This window comes from Podarcis pityusensis (assembly GCF_964106645.2).
Source record: "Podarcis pityusensis genome assembly, chromosome: 10".
In the NCBI taxonomy this organism is placed as follows: domain Eukaryota; kingdom Metazoa; phylum Chordata; class Lepidosauria; order Squamata; family Lacertidae; genus Podarcis; species Podarcis pityusensis.
The window spans coordinates 1701871-1723945 of record NC_138035.1 but is presented as its reverse complement, the minus strand read 5'-3'; the positions used below and the strand labels follow the sequence as shown (position 1 = coordinate 1723945).

The 22075-nt window shown below is 54.3% G+C and overlaps 2 protein-coding genes across 7 annotated transcripts; one reads left to right on the top strand and one right to left on the bottom strand.

Annotated features, from left to right (window-relative positions):
* Positions 1-1450: 1450 nt before the first annotated feature.
* GCC1 (GRIP and coiled-coil domain containing 1) lies at positions 1451-9647 on the bottom strand (the record flags this gene model as incomplete). 2 transcript variants are annotated; one of them, XM_081022770.1, is made up of 3 exons in its annotated part: positions 1451-3098; positions 5810-6883; positions 9558-9647. In XM_081022770.1, the coding sequence occupies 3 exons, from the start codon at positions 9645-9647 to the stop codon at positions 1782-1784; spliced, it is 2481 nt and encodes an 826-aa protein (XP_080878896.1). In that variant the 3' UTR covers positions 1451-1781. The 2 variants fall into 2 exon arrangements, with proteins under 2 accessions (XP_080878896.1, XP_080878897.1); XM_081022771.1 differs by lacking the exon at positions 9558-9647 and adding an exon at positions 8736-8849.
* Positions 9648-12259: 2612 nt separating this feature from the next.
* On the top strand, positions 12260-21576 carry FSCN3 (fascin actin-bundling protein 3). 5 transcript variants are annotated; one of them, XR_013991015.1, is made up of 8 exons: positions 12260-12572; positions 14456-15187; positions 15746-15864; positions 16090-16249; positions 17091-17261; positions 18563-18779; positions 20774-20833; positions 21263-21451. XR_013991015.1 is itself a non-coding variant. In XM_081023003.1 (7 exons), exons 1-6 carry the CDS (start codon positions 12275-12277, stop codon positions 18766-18768), a joined length of 1686 nt encoding a protein of 561 aa, XP_080879129.1. In that variant the 5' UTR covers positions 12260-12274; the 3' UTR covers positions 18769-18779; positions 21263-21451. The 5 variants fall into 5 exon arrangements, 4 of the variants coding, with proteins under 4 accessions (XP_080879129.1, XP_080879130.1, XP_080879131.1 ...); XM_081023003.1 differs by lacking the exon at positions 20774-20833; XM_081023006.1 differs by lacking the exon at positions 20774-20833 and having other exon boundaries at positions 12327-12572; positions 14491-15187.
* The last annotated feature ends 499 nt before the right edge of the window (positions 21577-22075 follow it).

The following is a 22075-nucleotide window of genomic DNA, read 5'->3' as shown; positions in this document are numbered from 1 at the left end:
CCAAGGAAGAGGGGTCCTGCTTAGCCCCCCACCCAGACACCGCTGCTCGCTGTCCCCACCCCGCTGCAACCTTCCCAGGTCCCTGCGCAGGGGAACACCTCGTGACATCACAGGAGGCCAGCCAATGGGCAGGGTGGTCCTCAGTTTCCCCGGAGGAGGCAAAGAAAACCAAAGGAATGCAGGACATCAGCCAGGGGCCTGCAGAGGGGTGAGGGACGAGGGTCTCCTGGGCTCCAGCCCAACCACACAGTTCCCACATGGCCCCATAGAAAGAGGCCCTTTTAGCTATGCGAATGTGTGTATGGGGGCAGCTCTTGCTGCAGGGATGAGGAGCCTCTGAGGCAGCTGCTACTTGGGGGGCAGGAGGGAGGCCTTGCCTTTCTGGAAGCCAGGTAACGCTGCTGAGCTTCTGGGCACCTGGCAGCAGGGAGTTCCACAGGTGCCCTGAGCGCTGCAGAAAAACCTGGGCCTGCAGTCAGGGAGAGGCATCGTGCAGGATGAGCAGAGGCCCATGAAGGCACTTTGCCCCTCGCAGCAGCTGGGAGGTTACAGGGGACTGCAGAATCACAAGAGTCGGAAAGGACCCCAGGGCTCATGTAGCCCAGCCCCTGAAGTGCAGGAATCACAGCTGTTTTGCAAAATCAAAAGTGCCACAGGGACCAAGCGCATTTCAAAACCGTCCTCAAGTGGCTGACGTGTGTTTTCCTTCACCTTCATTGCGAATCCAAGAGCTGGCAAATGTTTCCTTTCCGCTTCTGCCCTGCTTGACAAAGCCAGGCCACCAGCGTCAAGTGGCAGAGCGCAGCCCCCCACCCTGGACCCACAGAGCAGCAGGCCTGGCTATGGGGTGGCACCCGCAATGGGGCCTTCCCAATCCCAGGGCTGGGCGTTCAGCCAGAGTACGGCCACTGGAGCTTGTCCCCCGCAAGATGCTCACAGATTCATAGAACTTTAGAAAGGGACCCGTGCGGTCATCCAGCCCAACCCCCTGCAATGCAGGAATGGCAGCTTCCAGTGCCTAAACCCTGGAGGGTTCTGTGTGAGATTCAGATCCCGGGACGTTGCCCAACTCTCCACCCCTCTGGCCCAGGACCTCAGGCAGGGAGCTCTTCCCAGCCCGACACACGCACCCCGGCCCTCTCCAGGTGGGGATGCCGAGCGCTGAGCCCTCGCCAGGCAAATCCGCAGGGTGCTCTGCCCCCCACCCTCCTGCGATGGGGGCCAGCCTGGTCAGCAGAGCCACATGCCCCCCCCCCATGATGTGGAGTGGCTGGCCTCCTCTCCCTGAGTTCACCCAGCTCCCAAGGAGCCACCTCCCAAGTCGAAGAAGCCCTTTGACCCTGGAGAGGGGCCCTCTTCCTCTGCCCCCCCGCCCCAGCTCCACCCCTGGGTGCCCCACGTGCCGCATCCTGCTCCCAAAGACCAAGAGGAATTTGCCCACAGCACAGTCTCTGGTTGCTGGTCCTTTTTATTTACAGATCACAAACCAAGTTGAAGCTTGAGAGGCAGGAAGAAGAAAACCCCAAACGCAGCCTGCAAGAATTCCCCCATTTGGCAAAAGAAGACACCCCCCCAAAAAAACCCCCACTTGATTCAAAATCCCCCCATCTCCCAGATCATGGTCCCTTTCAAGAAATGGCTCTTGGGCGGATCCTGGCAGCAGAAAGGCGCTCAGAGCCCACAGCTGCGGGTACAGGAACTGCCAGACCCGCAACCTCCTCCTCCTTGGCACCTGGGCACCCTCTGGGCAGAGCAGCCGGCCCCACGGCAGCCCAGGGGGCTCACCTCTTCCCCGAAGGCCACCAGCTGCCTGCGCCCCCTGCCTGGCTGAGCACGGCCTGCTTCTCCTCGGGGCTGAAATGCAAGATAGTCAAGATGGCCGTCAGCGTCTGCTGCCGCCCCAGCAAGTCCGTCAGCGTCAGAAAGCGGTAGAAAATGTTCTTGAGGTACTCCAGGTTGGCGCCTTCCCGGCCCTGGTCCCGGGCGCTCTTCTGCAGGCGGCCCTGCAGGCCCGAGACCTCCTCCCGGTGCCGCTCGGCCTCCTCCAGGAGCCTCTCCTGCAGCTGCCGCACGGCCGCCTCCAGGCTGCGCTTCTGCTTCTTCAGGGCGGAGGCCTCCACCTCCTTCCGGGCCAGCTGCTCCGTGTACAGCAGGAAGGCCGGCTCCTTGGGCGCCGCCAGGTGCAGGGCCTGCGTCAGGGTCTCCAGGGAGACGTCCCCCTCGTCCCCCTTCGGGTCCCCGCTCTGGGGCCCTCCCGCTTGGGCCGGGCCCTGCTTGGGCCCCTGCAGCCCGTAGTACGGCAGCACCAGGGCCCTCAGCTGCTCCAGCTCCTGGTCCTTCTCGGCCAGGACGGCCAGCGCCCGGTCGCGCTGCTTGTGCACCTCCTCCTCCAGGCGCAGGACCTTCTCCTGGAAGCCCAGTTGGCTCCTCTCCAGCTCCTGCCTGTGCTGCTGCTGCAGGCGGGCCGCCTCCTGGCGCCAGGCCTCCGCCTCCTGGCGACGCTGCCGGGCGCCCTCCTCGCAGGAGAGCCGCAGGGCGACGTGCTTCTCCTTCAGTTCGGCCAGCTGCTCCTGCGCCGCCTCCAGCTCCTTGGCCAAGCTCCCGTCCTTGGCCGACTTGTTCTTGAGGACCACCTGGGCCCTCTGCTTGTACCTCTCAAACTCCTCCTTCAGCTGCTTCAGCTCCTGCTGGTAGTAGGCCGCGGTGGCCTTCTCGCCGTCCCCCGTCTCCGTGCCACTCTTGGGGGGCTCCAGCCTGCAGAAGGCTTCGATCTCCTGGGCGGACGCCGGGCTGTGCTTGGTGGCTTCCTGCAGCATCTCCTTCAGCTTCTCCATGCGGTCCTTCAGGACGTTGACGTCCAGGCTGCTCTCCTCGAAGGCCGCGAGGTCCAGCGGGGAGCGGCCGGAGGCAGCCATGGCCAGGGTCTTGTTCTCCAGGTCCAGCTGGGCGATGCGGTCCTTCAGCTTCTGGATGGCCAGCTGGTCCTTCTGCTTGGCTTTCTCGTAGGTGCCCAGGAGTTCAGAGACCTCCGAGATCTGGGCCTCCAAGCTGGCCACCCGCTGCTCCTCCAGCTGGATCCGATCCTCCGCTTGAGCCGTCTGCGGGGGGAGGAGAAACAGAAGGACATGAGAAGAGGCTGCTGGATGAGGCCAGCGGGAACCCACCCAGCCTGGTTTTGTTTTAAAACCTGCCACGTCTCCTATGCAACAACAGCAGCAAGAATACTCATCGGAAAGTATTGGAAGACACAACAACTTCCCACGCTGGAGGAATGGCAGATGAAACTCATGGACTATATGGAATTGGCGGAAATGACTGGTAGAATCCGTGACCAGGGAGAAGAGTCGGTGGAGGAAGATTGGAAGAAATTCAAAGACTATCTTCAGAAACATTGCAAAATCAAAGAATGTTAGAGTGATGTTGGACTGAAAATAAGCGGTTTCCAGCTGTACAGGTTAAGGTTAATGACAGATTAAGACTAAAGATTAGGATTAAAGATGTTTAATGAAATGGAAATTTGACAATTAAGAGGTAAAATTTTAATGTTACATTACATTAAGACTAAAGATTAGGTTTAAAGAAGTTGAAGTTATATATTTTAATATTATATTAAATTAAAGACTGGGATTAAAAAGGTGGAAAAGAAATTGCTGGACAAACAATTTGGATTGGAATACAAAAGAGGGAGGTACGAGGAAGTCCAGAAAATAAGTAAATTTAAAAACGGAAATGGAAAAGAGATATTGTTTTTAATTGTTATGTTCTTTTTTATTGTTGATTTTTGTCTTTTGTGTTTTTTTATTTTCTCTTTGAGATTTGTATGGTGTATCTGTGTATATTTTTTTTGATGTTTTTCCTTTCTTTCTTTGTTGTTTAATTTCTGATTGAAATTTTAACAAAAATTATTTTTTAAAAAATAAAAAAATAAAACCTGCCACGTCTCCAAACCTTTTGATTTCTTTTCATGTTTTCAGAACACTCTCCAAAGGTTGCTCCAATGTCAACACCACACCATCAGCAAACACCCTAAGTTTATAGACTCTACGTCCCACCTCAGTATCTTTAAGTTCCCTATTTCTCCTTATATTCCGAAGCACTATTTCTAATGCCATAATAAACAACAGAGATAAGGGACAAGCTTGTCTCATTTTTCTATTTGGCATTTGTCCGAAAGAATATATCTGTGGATTGATCAGTATAGATCTCTTCAATTCCAGCCAGGAAAGAATTACCTGTTTCCATTTTCTCAATTACCTTAATCGAGAATGACCAAGAAACACTATCAAAGGCTTTCTCCACCTGCCTGGGAGGATCTCCAGCCTGGCCAGGAGGTGGGGAAGAAGCATCGCTTGGCTCTGCCAGGGAGTCATGCCACCAGCCTGGGCCAACCTACTGCCCCCACAGAGGACAGGAGCTGCTGCCCAAAATATCTGGAGGCCACCAGGCTGGCGAAGGCTGCTCTTCCCCCCAAAAGGCTCCATGCTGGCATGACGTCCACAGGCCTTATGGAGGGGGCCAGTAAGAGTGACCCCCACCCTGTGGTGAGCTGGAGAAGTCAAGGGACCATGTAGGTAAAGGACTGTGCCTGCTTTGGGGCTCCGCTCAGGAGGGAATCACAGACTTGCAGAGCTGGAAGGGACTCCCTGAGTCATCTACCGTATTTTTCGCTCCATAAGACACACTTTTTTCCTTCTAAAAAGAAAGGGAAAATGCCTGTGCGTCTTATGGAGCGAATGCACTGGACCGGAGCCATGGCTCCCGTCAGTCAAGCAAAGCGGGAGCCGCTTACAGGGCTTCTGTCCCGCTTTGCGCGGCTCTAGCTTTCATAGAATCATAGAGTTGGAAGAGACCACAAGGGCCATCGAGTCCAACCCCCTGCCAAGCAGGAAACACCATCAGAGCACTCCTGACATATGGTTGTCAAGCCTCTGCTTAAAGACCTCCAAAGAAGGAGACTCCACCACACTCCTTGGCAGCAAATTCCACTGTCGAACAGCTCTTACTGTCAGGAAGTTCTTCCTAATGTTTAGGTGGAATCTTCTTTCTTGTAGTTTGGATCCATTGCTTTGCTTTGCTGTACAGCCAGGAGGAGCTGTGGCTCCCGTCTGTCACTCTCTGAAAGTAAGCAAAGTGAGAGCCGCTTACATGCTCTACGAGGCTCTCGCTTTGCTTGCTTTACAGCGAGCCGGGAGGAGGCAGGCGATTCAAAGCCAGCAGGCGCTTTTGAAAGTGGTGCATAGCCAGCAACAGCTGCAGCAGCAGCCTCAGCTAGCAAAGGTCTGCACGCTCCCTAAATGGAGCAATGAGGCTGCAGAGGGACGGCAGGGCACAGGAGGGGTTGGATCGGGAAGGATAAAATTTAAGCAACCAGCAGCAAAAACAAAACCAACCTTGAGCTCTGAGCCACAAGCGCAGTGAAAACCAGGAGGTAAAACAGGAAGGCTGCTGGGGATGGGAGGGCAGGGGATGATGGAGAGGGAAAAATTACGCAAATCCCCCAGCGTCTCAGCTGATCCGCTGGCTCCTTGAGAGTGCACACTAAACAAACATATAGCTCCTGTCCCTCTCAATCTCACTCTGATATACCAGTAGTTTATTAAATAGTTTTGTACAACATTTGATTCAGAATATTTTTCCCCTGTTTTCCTCCTCTGAAAACTAGGTGCGTCTTATGGTCTGGTGCTTCTTATGGAGCGAAAAATACGGTAGTCCGAACCCCAGCAGTGCAGGAATCACAGTGGCCGCCCAAGGAAGGCAAACCCACCCCCTTGGGAGAGAGGGCCCCTTCCGCTCCCTGCCCTGTTCTCACCTTCCGCATCTCCTGCAGCAGCTGCGCCTGGAAGTGGCTCCTCAGGCTGGCCGCCTCGGCCTGCAACTCCTGCACCTGCGGATCCGGCCGGGCGCTCTCCTCCCGCAGGGCCCTCAGCTCCTGCCTCAGCTCCTCCACCTCGCGGCCCAGCTGCCGGGCCTGGTGCTCGGCCCCCTCCGCCCGGTCTGCCACGCCCGCCTTCCCGGCCAGGGCCTCGCGGGCCTCCTCCAGGCCCAGCTCCGCCTCCTGGCGCAGGGCGCGCTCGCTCTGGAGCAGGCGCTGCAGCTCCCGCAGCATGACGGCGTGGTCGCCCTGCTCCTGCGCCCGGTCGTGCTGCTGCGCGATGAGGCGGGCCTTGACCTCGGCCAGCTGCTCCTGCGCCTCCTTGACCTCGGCCTCCAGCCGGCTCCTCTCCTCCTCGGCTCTGCGGCTGGCGCTCTCCATTTCCTGCTTGGCCTTCTTCTTGTCGGCCTGGTAGGAGGCCTCCATCCGAGACTTCTCCTGCGTGACGGTGGCCAGGGCGCTGGTCAGCGTGGCCAGCTGAGTCTTCAGCTGCAGGACCCTCCTGTCCGACTCACCGGTGCCCCCCACAATCAGCTCCCCGCTGCCAGAGCTCACGCCGCTGCTTTCGGAGCTGCTGGTCTCCTCCCGCTTCGAGGGAGAGGCTGCGGTTGCCACTGCCACCGTCCCTTCTTCCATGCCCACCAGGTCCCCCCTCACGCTGGCCAGACTGGCAGCTGTCCCATGACTGTCCTCGCTGTGGACCGAGCTCTGGTCCTCACTCAGGTCCGGGCTAGAGGAGCCAGCCACCCCCAGGGGCTGGGCCACGCCAATGCCCAGGCCGGCGTCCACCTCATGGGAGACCGACAGGACCTTCAAGCTGGCCTCCAGCGCCTCCTTCTCCTTGAGGAGACTCTTGTAGGCCCGCACCACGTCCTTCAGGCGCCCCTGGTACTGCAGCAGCTGCTTCTTCTGCACCTCGATGGTCTCCTGCAGGTCCTTCTTGCTGGGACCGCCCCCAAAGTTCATGCCAAACTTCTCCATGGCGCTGGGGGGCTGGGCTGGCTCTGAGAGCTGCAAGGGAACATCAGGGCGTGAGAAGAGCCATGCAGCTGGGTCAGGCTGACCCCCCGCCTCATCCAGGATCCTGTCCCCACAGAGGCCCACCAGATGCCCCAAGGGGAGGCTAGCAGGCAGGGTTCATAACAAGAGCAAAAGAGCCTCCCTGTGCCGAGTCAGACCTTCAGTACAAGTACGTCAAGCAGACAAGGCTGCCTAAAGGTGCTTAGAAAGTTGATGTGAATTTTTATCTGTTTCAGTATTTTAACTTTTTATACCAGAGAGCTGTTGAGTTGGAAGGAATCTCAGTTAAAGCATCCAAGACATATGGTTATCAATCTGTCCTGTCTTCTTTTTCTGTGAAACCCTGGGGTGGGGGGTGTTTCCTACACTCAAGTGGTGCATAACTTTGGCAAAATAAACAAACACAAGTAGCCCATCTAGCTCAATACAGTGGTAAAGGTAAAGGGACCCCTGACCATTAGGTCCAGTCGTGGCCGACTCTGGGGTTGCGGCACTCATCTCGCTTTACTGGCCGAGGGAGCCGGCGTGCAGCTTCCAGGTCATGTGGCCAGCATGACTAAGCCACTTCTGCTACTTGCACTTTGACGTGCTTTCGAACTGCTAGGTTGGCAGGAGCAGGGACCGAACAACAGGAGCTCACCCCGTCACGGGGATTCGAACTGCCGACCTTCTGATCGGCAAGTCCTAGGCTCTGTGGTTTAGACCACAGCGCCACCCGTGTCCCTCAATACTGTACTGCCCACACTGATGAATGGTCGCGTCTCTGCAGGATTTCAGGACAGGTTCTGTCCCAGGTTTTCCTGGATATTCTGCCAGGGCTGAAGGCGGGACTTCCTGCATGCCAGGCAGGTGCCCTCCCACATTCTGGAGGAACAGCTCCCGGGCAGGAGCAGGCAAGGAAGGGCTGCTGGTCCTCATGGGGTCTCCAAGGACCCCAAACGCAGCACAAATGGCAGCCAAACAATGGCAGTTTGGGAAGCCATTCCGGTGCCACCAGGGCACTCAAAGGAGAAAAGCCCCCTCCCTTTGGGGGGGGACCCTCATGGGCTGCACACGTGCAACTTGCCTGGTCTCTCAGCGTCTGACCTGAACACCAGAGGCTTTTGCTACAGGGCTCCCCCCAACTCGGGGAGGGGGGGCATAAGGTGCTTTCTGCAGCAGCACCCACACTTTGGATGGGGAGAGAATCTGTAAGCCCCATCCTGCCTCCTATTGCTGCCCCCCCCCATGCAGTGCTGGATTTAGGTATAAGCTAAACAAGCTCTAGCTTAGGGCCCCACTCTCTTGGGGCCCCCCTCAAAAGAAATTAAAGCAAAAAACCTGGAAGTATATTTCCAAAATATAAGATACGAAAGCTAATAAACTAAAACCTACATACAGAGACAGTGTTTCGTGTTGTGTCGGCTCCTATGATGTAAGCAATGGGCGCTGCCTGCTCCCTCAAATATCCCTGGTTTGCTATTATTACTTCACTTTATAGCAAGTTTCTGGGGACTAGATTATGAGTCTTTGCAAATTGTGTTTCTAAAGGAACTTTTGTCATTGCCCAATGCCAATGCGTTTGCATTGTTAAGTTCGTTATGAATAAAAGATCATTTTAAGTTGGAGCTTAATAAACATTTCACGATTAATATAAAGGTAAAGGGGCCCCTGACCATTAGCTCCAGTTGTGGCTCACCCTGTCACGGGGATTCGAACCGCCGACCTTCTGATTGGCAAGCCCTAGGCTCTGGGGTTTAACCCACAGCGCCGCCCGCGTCCCCACGATTAATATACTTCTTCTTAATTGTATTTCACTATTAATACATAGTATTTGATTTCTACAATTACTTTGATAAAATACCTATTCTGTGATGTGCCAATGGCTTGAGATACCTACGAGGTCCATCAATGAACATACTGTATAGCATTTATTCGACACAGAAAAGAGGGTCCATTTGTTGTGGACAAAGGACAGCTGGACATGGAAAGGGCCCCTTCAGGAGCTGAGGGCCACATCCGACCTCGATCCGGCCCTGCTCCTACTGCCAGCCCCCCCCCCCCGTGACAGGGTCAAGTGCCAGTGGGGCGGGGGGGTCGAGGCGGGTGGGGGGGCGCTTGGAAAGGACCCGGATGGGGCGGGGGGGCAGGAGAGGCCCGGGAAGCGGGGGGGGGCGGCCTGCCAGGGGGTGGGGGGGGTCTCCCTCGCCCCCCAGCCGACCCAGCCTAGCCTCTCCCGCACGGGCTGGCAGCAGCAGCAGCAGCAGGAGGAGGAGGAGGCGCCGCTGCCGGCCGGGGGGGGGTCCCCGAGGGGGCGGGGCCGGGGAGGGGGGCAGGAGAGGCCCGGGAAGCGGGGGGGGCGGCCTGCCAGGGGGTGAGGGGGGGTCTCCCTCTTCCCCCCCCGCCTCTCCCGCACGGGCTGGCAGCAGCTGGAGGAGGCGCCGCTGCCGGCCGGGGGGGGGGTGTCCGAGGGGGCGGGGCTGGGGGAACAGGAGAGGCCCCTCCCGCGGGGCCCGGGAAGCGGGGGGGGTCTCCCTCTCCCCCTCCCAGCCGACCCAGCCTAGCCTCTCCCGCACGGGCTGGCAGCAGCAGCAGCAGCAGGAGGAGGAGGAGGCGCCGCTGCCGGCCGGGGGGGTCCCGGGGGGGGTCCCCGAGGGGGCGGGGCCGGGGAGGGGGCGGGGCTCACCTCTCTTCCCGCCGCGCGGCCCCGGCCCGAAGCCCCTCGCCCAGCAGCTGGCCCCCCCCCGCACTGCGCCTGCGCCGCCCGTCCGCGCATGCCCGGGAGGCGGCGCTGCGCCTGCGCCGAGGGAGCCACGCCTATACTATAGACTCGGTCGCGTTTGGGTAGACTCGCGCCGGGATCGGCTGCTTCCGGGTCCCCTGTGACGCCTCCGCTCCCCAGGGCGCGGCTGCGCATTGAGAGCCGGGGAGGGGGTCGTTTGGATGGCCTCGAGGGGACCCGGAAGGAGAGGAGGGGCTCGTGTCGGGGGCACCGGGCAGGTTTCAGTTTCCTTCTTTCTTAAATTTCTCAACTCCCAAAGGATCCTAATATAATAATAATAATAATGTTATAATATTGTTGTTTCGTTGTTGTTATCAATATTAATATTAATATATAATTATATAAATAATATATTCTAATAATATAGCAATGATGTATTCTAATATTACTATGTTAATAATATATTTTAATATTAATATATTAATAATAAATATTAATATCAAAATTAATATTAATATTGATATAATTTTATACCCCAGCAATTCTGGGCGGCTAGCAAAGCGTCCCCCTGCGGTGCGCCTGCACATGGATGCTCCCGGGATGCGCATCTCGAGACACGTGTTCCCCTCCTCCTCCTTCCTCCTCCGAAGACGCAGCAGCGCCGCCTCGTGTCTCCGGTCGTTCCAAGGGCCAAATTCCTGGCCAGACAGCGCCCCCTGCAGACGCGCCTTGGGCAGAGGCGCCCCTGTCGAAGAGCTCAGCTGAGCTGGGCGGATGCAAAGGAGCCGCTCAGCTGTCCATCTCTCCTCCGGGAATGAATGAATGAATCTTTATTTGCAGCAGCCATCAGCAATAAAACAACAACATACCAAGAACAGAAATAAAAAGTCAATTATATAAAATTCCTTTTAGGGTTTGGAATCAGTAGTCAAATAGTGGGTCTTATCCTGACTGCCCCAGCTAAAAACCTTGCCACCTTTGCTGTCCCCTGCTCATCCTGATCTGCCAAGAGAAAGGACACTGGGGCGATGGCTGGGCGACCCGGAGTGGACAATAAGAGAGAGGCGATAATCTCATTCCTGAAGTCTTGGCACGTAGCCGGAAATTCTTCCAGAGACCCCCAAACTATCAATAACTATCCCAGCAGACCTGTCAAAAAAGAGCAGGTATCTTTGAATAAACATACACAAATTTATTATTGGTAACATATAGATAGATAAATTAAGGCTCTTTACAATTTTATAATATGCAGAGATTAACATGTGCTGAAAAACCAGAGAGAGGAGTTGGGGGGGGGAGGCGGGGGGGGGGCGTTCTGGTTTGGGGAGGGAAAAATAGGGGGGGAATGAGGATGATATGTTTTTGATAAATTGTTATGTTGAAATTCTTAATAAAAAAAATATTTTTTTTAAAAAAGAGCAGGTATCTCTGTGTGAATGAAACAGGTCTGTGACAATGGATTCTGGAGCCAAGGTATCCACCTTTTCAAAAGGATGTTTCAGTCAGGCCAGGGATCGTCAGGCATCTTGATTGACATTTGCAGCGAAGAAGTGGGCTGCCCAGATGACAAGACACACACACCCCTTGGCATTGTCAACATCCTTTTTAAATTGTTGCACCCAGAACTGGACACAGTATTCCCAGTGTGGTCTGACCAAGACAGAAGAGAGCGGGACTATTATTGGCAAAACCTGTTGGTGTTTCGCAACGTTCTGACTAGTTGCAGGACCTTAGCCAGACCTAGCAGAGTAAACGCAGAATCCACGGAAGCAATTGGCAACTTGGCTGCAGACAGGATAGACGAAGCAGGAACCAGAAACTTGTTTTGTTGTTTAGTTGTTTAGTCTTGTCCGACTCTTCGTGACCCCATGGACCAGAGCACGCCAGGCACTCCTGTCCTCCACTGCCTCCCACGGTTTGGTCAAACTCATGCTGGTAGCTTCGAGAACACTGTCCCACCATCTCGCCCTCTGTCGTCCCCTTCTCCTTGTGCCCTCCATCTTTCCCAACATCAGGGTCTTTTCCAGGGAGTCTTCTCTTCTCATGAGGTGGCCAAAGTCTTGGAGCCTCAGCTTCAGGATCTGTCCTTCCAGTGAGCACTCAGGGCTGATTTCCTTCAGAATGGAGAGGTTTGATCTTCTTACGGTCCATGGGACTCTCAAGAATCTGCTCCAGCACCAGAATTCAAAAGCATCAATTCTTTGGCGATCAGCGTTCTTAGTTAGGTGTTTATTATATACAGTGGACTATTTACAGGAACAGAACACGGATCTTTTGCTAGCTCTCTCTGACACGACTCACAACTCCTACACTGACACAGAGCAACTGAACACTGAACTCTGAACTAACACATTCCAGTTAGTAGGCCATTAATTATCACTCCCTTCAGAGAGCTTGACCAGTCAGGGAGCTGTCTCCATGCCTCTGTTATCACCAGGCAGACTTACTCCTTCAGATTGCCTTCTGGCTGTCTGCCAAACCTTAATTGACTCTGTGTGAGTAGCTGCACGTACACAGTTTCCCAACAACTATGACTTCTCTTGACCTGGACACTATCTGTGGATGCAACCTAGAATAGCTTTAGCCTTTTTTGCTGCTGCATCACACTGTTGGCTCGTGTTCAGCCTGTGGTCCACCAAGACCCCTCCATCCTTTCTGAGGTCACAAAGGCCAGACTTGCCATGGAGCTTCTCCCCTTGGAATCCTGGGCCGGCGTCTCCCGCAGGGAGAAGAACCTCTTCCTCTCTTCCTCCCCCCTCCCCAGCGCCCTCAGAAGCCTCTCCCATGGCCCAGCCGGCCAGTCGGTGGGCAGTGCAAGGTCCAAAGCGGGGGCCGGCCTGTTGCTGATGCCCTCGGTAGCTCCGCCCCTCCTGCGTAGCCATGCAGATTGGGTTGGTCAACTGGACAGGCGGGTATCTCACTGGGGAATGCTATGGCGACGGCGTCAGCGTCTTGGGAAACTCACTGGGGAAGAAACAGGTATCCCCCCGGAAGCCTCAAATGAGGCTTAATTTTCTCTATTTGAGTTCTGTTCCAGAATGAGTGCTATCAGCCAGTGTCAGATTTGGGGCTGTTTTCCACTGAATTGCAATGGTCAGGCATGTCCAAAGTCCGTTTTGGGGGGCTAATCCGGTTGGTTTAATCTGGCCCCTGTGGCAGTTTATTTCCTGGGTGTAAAATCCTTTATAAAGTTCAACAACTTCAATCCAGAAAAAAAGGTCAACAACTTTGGCCGGCTCCCAACACATGTTCACTTCATCACATCTGGCCCTCTTTGAAAAAAGTTTGGACAGACACCCCTGCTAATGGCTATCTATGCTGCCAAGGTCATATATGACCGGTTCTTCTGACTATCTATCTTATCTATGTTAATACCATCAAAAAACAGTGCTTAGTTTCCTTTTTAGTTGCTGTTTTATACAATACGATAATCTTTATGGTCATTGTCCCATACAGAACAATGAAATTGAAAAAATCTACATCAGACATTCAAAAACCCACAAGCCAGCTATCCCAGCCTGGTTAGCCCCTAAAAACCTCTGATACCCCATAACTGAATACAATATACTCACATAAAGACTACCTTAGTAAAGGTATAGGGACCCCTGACCATTAGGTCCAGTTGTGACCGACTCTGGGGTTGCGGCGCTCATCTCGCTTTATTGGCTGAGGGAGCCGGCGTACAGCTTCCGGGTCATGTGGCCAGCAGGACTAAGCCGCTTCTGGCAAACCAGAGCAGCGCACGGAAATGCCGTTTACCTTCCCGCCAGAGCGGTACCTATTTATCTACCTGCACTTTTGATGTGCTTTCGAACTGCTAGGTGGGCAGGAAAGACTGCCTTACACTGTGTTTAAAAACCAAAATCGCATTTGGATAGAAACTGTTTCTCAGGCTCTAGTCCTGGTCTTTATAACCCTGTATCTTCTTCCAGAAGGCAGAAGCTGAAAGAGATCCTTTCCGGAGTGCGCACTATCCTGTGCTATCTCCGCAGCTTTCTTATGGCACCTGGAAGCATAGATTTGATTCAAGGTGGAAAGAGGGCACCCAATTATCCTCTCCGCAGTCTTTACAACCCCGGACAGCGTTGTTTTTCCCCTGACCGTGCAGCCCCCCAACCACACACACAGACCATAATTATAATAATAATTTAATAATAATTTATTATTTATACACCGCCCATCTAGCTTGGTTTCCCCAGCCACTCTGGCCAGCTCTCAACAGAATTAAAAGCACAACAGAACATCAAACATTAAAGGCTTCCCTAAACAGGGCTGCCTTCAGATGCTTTCTAAATTTTGTTAATGTTGTTAATATTGTTCTATGGATGATGAGTGCTGTAACATTTCTGACTTCTGTTGAAACGGTGCTGTTTAGCTTATTTCTTTAGTTGCTTTGTTAATAGCGTTTCATCGATTGTTTTGCCGATGATTTGTTAATTGTTCTGTATGATTTGTGTTATATTTGTGATTTATTGCTTGTAAGCCACTTTGCGATTTGTGCGAATGGCGCAGAAATATGATAAATCAGCCCAGAGAAATACCCAGGGACATTTCTTTGGGATCTGTTATGTACTGAGTTGAATAGGATCCAAAAGGAAACAGTCTGATTGGTCCTAGAACAATAGGGTCCAGAATGCAGCAGTCTGATTGGTCCACAGGAGCCACCCAATCCAGCTCCAGGTGGAAGTGAATCTGCAACCTGATTGGCCTACAGGTGAATCCCGGAATTAGCCAATCACGTGGGGCCCATCGTGTAAATAATGTATATAAAGCAGACATTCTGGGGGAACTTTCATTCCTCCTCACCACTATGAGCTGAACAAAGAGCATGAAATCCACTCTTGACTCCGGGTATATTTCAGGATCCCTGCTGACCTGCCCCTCTCGCCCCCTGCAGACCTGGGACCTGGAGGTGACCACGAAGCCTGGGAAGCTGACGGTGGCCGTGCTGAGGGGCCACCAAGGGCGCTGCCTCCTGGTGGACGCGGATGGCACCGTCCGGTGCGGTCACCCGGCCTCGGGGCGGCAGAGCCAGTTTGTGCTGGAGGTGCACTCCAGCGGGGCCTGGAGCCTCCAGCACCTGGAGAGCAAGAAGTTCCTGGAGTCGGACGGGGAGGACGTCTTCTGCGTCTGCAGAGAGCTGACGCGGCGCCACATGTGGATGCCCCAGCTGGCCATGCACGCGCACGTGGTCCTCTTCAACCCCAGCAGCCGGCTGTACGCGCGGACCGACCCCGAGCTGAACCGCGTCTGGGTGGACACGCCGGTGCCTTACTGCGAGGAGTGCGGCTTCGTCCTGAGGCTGCGCTGCGGCGTCTGCCACCTGGAGACGTCCAACCACAAGTTCGTCTCCCGGCTGGAGAAGCTGGCCAAGAAGCCCTCGGCCGAGACGGCCTTCCACCTGAACCTGAGGCCCGGCTGCCTGGCCTTCCTGACCGACAGGGAGGGGCACATCCTGTACCCGCAGGGCAGCCGGGGGCTCCTGTGCCTCGGAGACTGCCCCGAAGACAACGAGGAGTGGTTCGTCATCAAGAGGTGCCCGCAGTGGGTCAGCCTGAGAACCAGGGCCAAGAAGTACATGGGCATCCTCTGCGGCAAGTAAACCCCGGGGGGAGCAGCAGGGGCCAGGCCGGGGGCCCAGGGCCTCTTTGACTCATGTCAGGGGTGATTCAGCTCAGATTTGGGAGGGTGTGCTTGATGACCCCTGGAGGTCCCTTCCACAGTTCTCTGGTTCCATCTAGCTCAATATTGTCAACCCTGGCTGGCAGCCGTGGATCTCCAGGGTTTCAGGCATGGTCTGTCCCTGTCGTTCCTGGTGATGCTGTCCGTGGGGACTGAACCTGGAAGCTTCTGCAGAATATTAAAAACATGATAAAACATCAAACGTTAAAAACTTCCCTAAACAGGGCTGCCTTCAGAGGTCTTCTAAAAGTCATGTAGTTGTTTATTTCCTTGACATCTGATGGGAGGGCGTTCCACAGGACACTAGGGAAACAAGGAATGTTGTACTTGACTGCTCCAGTGGATTACATCCCACAAAATCCTGAAGAGACAATGCTGCCAGCCAGTGTCCTGAGCTAGATGAAGCCGACTCAGTGCAAGGCAGCAGCTCCCCGTGCTGCACCTGCTGAGCTGCTCTTCTCTCCCCTCAGACTCGGAGGTCTACGCAGGCTCCAAAAAGGCAACCCCCATGTCCACGTTCCTCTTTCATGTCAGTCCCGATGCCCAAACCGTGCAGCTGAAAGACATCAACCACAAGTACCTGGCACAGGTAAGTTAGGGGCTCCTCCACCCCCCAAAGGCTGGGTCCAGGGTCCCTGTGAGGGCCAGGAGGTGGAGTTCCCAGCCCCATAGCCAAATGGTGGAGGGGCCACATTGCTATTGTCCCAAAGAGCATTACCACCTGCTATATCAGGGGATGGGGACTTTCATTCCCATGGGGCAGAGTGGCTGGTTTTCTCTCCTCACCCCCGCTGACCTGGTCTTCTCTCCCCAGAGGGAGTTCCAGAGTGTGATGGCCGATGGCTGTAGCAAAGAACCTGAGACCCATTTCAGCATCCTGTGGCATTATGGGAAAATCTTCCTGAGGGCGCTCAACGGCCGCTACCTGGGCACCCTCCCTGTTGGGCTGGTGGTCGCCAGAGCCATGCAGCCAGGTGAGGAGAAGGGGGAGGGGGGAGAGGATGAGCCACTCCCTGGAACAAGGCGGGTCTCTGGCTGGGGGAGGTGGGGCGGGAATAATATAAGAAATATAACAGATGTGATAGAATATCTGGAGGTCAGAAATGAGAAATAAGCTGCTTTAACATTTATAGATACTGAAAAGGCCTTTGATAATATTTCATGGGCCTTTATGAAGAAGATAATAGAAAAGATGAATTTTGGGATGCAAAATTCCCCCATAAAACAATCATCACACTAACAGTCTTGAAAATATCACTTACTCACTCAGAATACTTGTTGGAGAGTATACAGCAGAGTAATGAGATTAACAGAGACAGGCGGACTTGAAATGGCGATTCAGTTGTAAAGACATACTTTACAAGGTGCCTTAAAACGGTGCCTGAGCGTTGGAGCTCCGACTTAACAAATGTTGCCCTTTTTCTGGCATGTCATAAAGAGATGGGGAAAGGGTGTGCCCAGGCAGGTAAGAGAATATATTGCTATGCCCTCCTCTGCCTGCCAGGGCACAGTGCGGGGAGCATCTCTCGCAGAGTTCTTTCTAGCAAACACGCAGGAAAGCTCTGTGAGCTTCAACTCCTATCTTGCCAAACTTGAATTGTTGGTTTGGACTACACTTTAAATATCCCACGAATCCCACCCCTTCTGGCTCTTTTGCAAAAGGGGTTCTCCTCCACCCCTAGACCTCAAAGGAAGGAGAGCAGCCCCCGTCCTCGCCAGCTGCCAAGAAAAGTCTGGACCAAAGGTCTGCCAATGCCTCAGGGACCCCGTCTCCTTGCCAGCTCCCAGCTGACCTCCTGCCCCGCTGCATTGCAGGGCCCCACGAGGAGTTTGGCCTGCGCCTGGCCAACCGCTCCTTCCTGCTGCTGCGCGGCTGCTACGGCTACGTGGGGAGCTCCTCCTGCCATGAGGCCCTGCAGTGCAACCTCCTGGAGCCCGACTGCATCGAGCTGCTGCCCTGCAAAGAGGGCATCTACCACTTCCAGAGTAGGTGAAGGGGGGACATGCCAGGGGGTCAGGCCCGTTGCCCATCTGGTCCAGCATGCTGTTGCTCCAGAGAGGGACTCACAAGCAGGATCCGAGCACAAGGGCATCTCTCCCCTCCTGCTGTTTCCAGAAACCCCTACAGTCATACCTCGGGTTGAATATGCTTCATGTTGAGCGCGTTCAAGTTGCGCTCCACGACAACCCGGAAGTAACAGAGCGCGTTACTTCCGGGTTTTGCTGCTCGCGCATGCGCAGATGCTCAAAATGATGTCATGCGCAGAAGCGACAAAAAGCGACACGCACATGCGCAGACGTGCCGTCGCTAGTTACATTTGCTTCTGGATGCAAACGGGGCTCCGGAACGGATCCCGTTTGTATCCAGAGGTACCAGTGTACAGTGGTACCTTGGGTTAAGTACTTAATTCATTCCGGAGGTACGTTCTTAACCTGAAACTGTTCTTAACCTGAAGCACCACTTTAGTTAATGGGGCCTCCTGCTGCTGCCGTGCCACCGGAGCACAATTTCTGTTCTCATCATGAGGCAAAGTTCTTAACCTGAAGCACTATTTCTGGATTAGCGGAGTCTGTAACCTGAAGCATATGTAACCTGAAGCGTATTTAACCTGAGGTTCCACTGTATTACTGCCTCTGCCTCTGCACTGCTGCCTCTGACTGTAGCGGCAGAGCAGAGCCATCCTGGCTACTAGCCATTGAGGGACACGGGTGGCGCTGTGGTCCAAACCACTGAGTCTCTTGGGCTTGCCGATCAGAAGGTCGGCGGTTCGAATCCCCGCAATGACAGGGTGAGCTCCCATTGCTCGGTCCCTGCTCCTGCCAACCTAGCAGTTCGAAAGCACACCAGTGCAAGTAGATAAATAGATACTGCTGTGGCAGGAAGGTAAATGGCATTTCCGTGTGCTCTGGTTTCTGTCACGGTGTCCCGTTGCGCCAGAAGCGGTTTAGTCCTGCTGGCCACATGACCCGGAAAACTGTCTGTGGACAAACACCGGCTCCCTCGGCCTGAAAGCGAGATGAGCTCCACAATCCCATAGTCACCTTTGACTGGACTTAACCATCCAGGGGTCCTTTACCTTCACTAGCCATTGATAGCCCTCTCCCCTGTGAGTTCCTCTAATTCTGTTCTCGAGCCATCCCAATTGGTGGCCATAGTTGCCTCCCGTGGCAGGGAGTTCCACAGTCTGCATTGTGCGAAAAGGCCATTTCTTTCACCTGTCCTGAATCTCCCAATGTCCGTCTTTGTTGGACGCCCACCACTTTTCCGCCGCCGTTTCGCTTCCCAGGCCGCGGCAAGAGCTTTTGGTGCCTGACTTCGGAGGGGACCTTCAGCCCCTGGGGGAAGTTTGCCTTGAATTTCTGCGTCGAGATCCGAGGGAACAACCTCCTGGCGGTGCTGGGACCCAACGGATACTTCCTGCGTGCGGACCGGGAGGGCTGCCTGTTGGCCGACAGCGAGGAGGTGACCTGCGAGTGCCTCTGGGAGTTCTAGGCCTCGGGCAGGTGAGAAGAAGGGGGGCAGTCGCCTTGCCAGGGTTGGGGGTGGAAGAGGCGGGGGCCCGGCAGAGATGGGAGGGCAGAGAGCTGTGGGCCCCTCCTCACACCCGAGAGACTCAGCCACCAGCATAGACCCCGGACCCCACTGTGGCACCTCCAGGGGGGTGAAGTTTTTGGCTCCCAGATCCACTTCCGCCTCCCTCTTGCAGGACTCCCCTGGAGGTCTCTCTGCCACCCAAAGCCTACAGGACCACCCACTGTGTGTCAACAGAGACAGAGGCGGAGCCAGGGGGTGGGGCAGTGAGGTCACCCCCCCTCAGGGATGACACCTGGGGCGGTCTGCACCCTCCCTTCCTCCGCCAGTGAACAGAGATCCGAGATCCGAACTGGTTCCTGATTTGCTACTGGGCCATGTTCAAGGTGTTACTACAGTGGTACCTCAGGTTACATACGCTTCAGGTTACAGACGCTTCAGGTTACAGACTCCACTAACCCAGAAATAGTACCTCAGGTTAAGAACTTTGCTTCAGAATGGGAACACAAATTGCCCGGCAGCAGCGGGAGGCCCCATTAGCTAAAGTGGTGCTTCAGGTTAAGAACAGTTTCAGGTTAAGAACGGACCTCCGGATCAAATTAAGTACGTAACCAGAGGTACCACTGTATTAGTATTGTTAACAAAAGTCAGGTGTCTGCTCCGCTCTCTGCCAAGCAGTGGCAAAGCCCTTGGGGTCCCAGGCACCCACCTGGGGTCTGTGTTCCTCTGGAGGAACAGAAGATGCAGCGCAGACTGTCGTGGCTTTAAGATACATGGTTTATTCACCTATTTACACCTTCAGTCTGCAAGGAGGGAGTCCAGATCTTACAGCTTGTTCCCCAAAGCAGAGCAGCGTTTATGGGTATCAGCTCCTCCTCCTCCTCCTCCTCCTCTTCTTCCTCCTCCTCTTCTTCTTCTTCTTCTTCTTCTTCTTCTTCTTCTTCTTCTTCTTCTTCCCAGCAACCCTTTCTGCCTGACCCCCTTTTGCTGTCACCTTCAGCACTCAGTTACCCTGACAGCCTTTCAGACCCCATCTCTGTCCACACCTCAGGGCACAAACTCTCTTGCATTGTTAATGTCCCTCACTTGCTCTTTAGTGTTCCTTGATGGCCAAAGCTCAGCCACAGGAATCACCCTGTAGCTTGTGCTTTGATCCTAGCATTTATTCATTTCTAAGGGGTTTTTTTGGGGGGGGGGCTCCCCATCTTAAATCTATAATAGTATTACAGTCACACCTCATGTTACGTCCGCTTCATGTTACGTTTTTTCAGGTTGCATCCCGCAGCGACCCGGAGGTACCAGAGAGGGTTACTTCCGGGTTTCGCCACTCGCGCATGCACACAAGCGGCAAAACACACCGCGCACATGCACAGATATGGCGCTTCAGGTTGCAGGCTTTTCACGTTGCAAACAGGACTCCGGAACAGATCCTGTTTGCAACTGGAGCTACCACTGTATACACATTGTATTATCAGTATCATTAGTATTAGTATATTGCTATGCTATACAGTGGAACCTCGGTTTTCGAACGTACTCTGTTCTGGAAGGCTGTTCAGCTTCCAAAACATTTGAAAACTGAGGTGCAAAGGGAGAGTGTCAATTTCAATGGTGAAAACTGAATAAACACGCAGCGGAAGCCGTTCAACTTCTGAGGCACATTTGTAAATGGAGCAATTACTTACTTTCAGGTTTTCGGCATTCGAAAACTGAAACGTTTGGCTTCAGAGACGCTTGAAAACTGAGATTCCACTGTACAATAAAGCCCAGAAAAACTTGGGACCAGTTTCTCTGCGAGGTGGCCTGGCCCCACTTGACCCCATTGATTGGGGGGAAGAAGAAGAAGAAGAAGAAGAAATTTATTTATACCCTGCCCATTTGGCTGGGTTTCCCCAGCCACTCTGGGCAGCTCCCAACCGAAAATTAAAAACACAATACAGCATTAAACATTAAAAACTTCCCTAAACAGGGCTGCCTTCAGATGGAACTGGAGCTCCCACGGGGGACACATAATACCCGTTTCTCATTGGTAAGAACTCACATCATTTTGTGTGGCAGCACTTTGGAACTCCCTGCCTAGTGATATCAAGAAGGCACCTTCAACTGTGTTTTTCCTGGCACCTGCTAAAAACATTTCTAACCAGGCCTGTGGAATGTGGACGTGTTTCTTCATCTGTTTTTAGTTTATTGCTGGATTCATCCTGCAAGTCTATTGAAGAGTTGCGCTTACTGACAATATTGTTTTATCCTTTTTCGTAAGCCGCTTTGAGGGGTGTGTGTGTGTGTGTTTGTTTTACATTCAAGCAGTGTTTAAATTTTGTGATACAAATGAATTGCTGGGGGCTGGGAGCCTCGGGGTCCCATCCCAATCTGAGCCTATGGTTTTATGAACTAAACCAGGCAGGGTTCTAGCCCCTAGTGACTCGGGGAAGGCTAACCAGGAGGTCATTGTTCACAGGTGTCTGCAGGAGAGGAGGACACGGAAACCCAGCAGAGTCCTTGTTGGGCCACCCAAGATGTCCGAATGCCTTGGCCTTCTCTCCGCTGCCTCATCCGGACGCATCAGCAAAAGGCTTGGAAGCAGCAGCAGCAGCGGAAAAGGAGGGGAGCTCTTCCCTCCCACCCATAAAGGGGGTCTCACCCGCTGCTATTCTCCCCCATTGAGGTGAAGGGGCAGATGCCCCCAGAGGAGGATGGGGGGCTGGGGTGTGGCTCCTCCCCCCTTGCAGGACCACTCAGGTGTCTTCTGAAAAGGAGCAAAAAGCAAAAGGACCCTGGCTTCTGTCTCTTTCAATGGGGGGGTCCAGAGGGTCAGGAAGCGGGGAAGAAGGGCGGGGAAGAAGGGCGGGCAGGCGGGTGCCCGCAGGATTTATTTGGACCAAGGACAGATCCCTGAGCCCAGATGCAACACCGCCCAGCAGAGGTGCCCCAGGGCATGTGCAGAGCGTATGTCCCGCTTCAAGAAGTAGTTACAACTACCAGCCCCTCCACCACCGACTTGGGGTGGGGACACTGGTGGAGGAACAGTGGGGCGCACCATCGGGGAGGGGGTACCATTGCGGCCGCACCCTGGACACATGCCGCATACTCCCCCCACCATGCTGGGCGTCACGCCCCCACAGGCAACGTGCCACGCTCCTGGGACGCGCGTCAGCCATGCCCCCACCTGCTATCTGCCCCCAGTGCCGTACCATGCAGCTTTGCCATGGGGGGTGGGGGAGAAGGGCACCCAGCCCAGCCTCTTCAGCCCCAGAGCTGCACCCTAAGCATG

Excerpts from the sequence above, each read along its gene's own strand:
- FSCN3 (XM_081023004.1), top strand. The coding sequence starts at position 12,275 with ATGGAGCTTCTCCCCTTGGAATCCTGGGCCGGCGTCTCCCGCAGGGAG. Across the intron at positions 15,188-15,745 it reads GTACATGGGCATCCTCTGCG|ACTCGGAGGTCTACGCAGGC; the intron begins GCAAGTAAACCC and ends CTCTCCCCTCAG. Across the intron at positions 15,865-16,089 it reads ACCACAAGTACCTGGCACAG|AGGGAGTTCCAGAGTGTGAT; the intron begins GTAAGTTAGGGG and ends TTCTCTCCCCAG.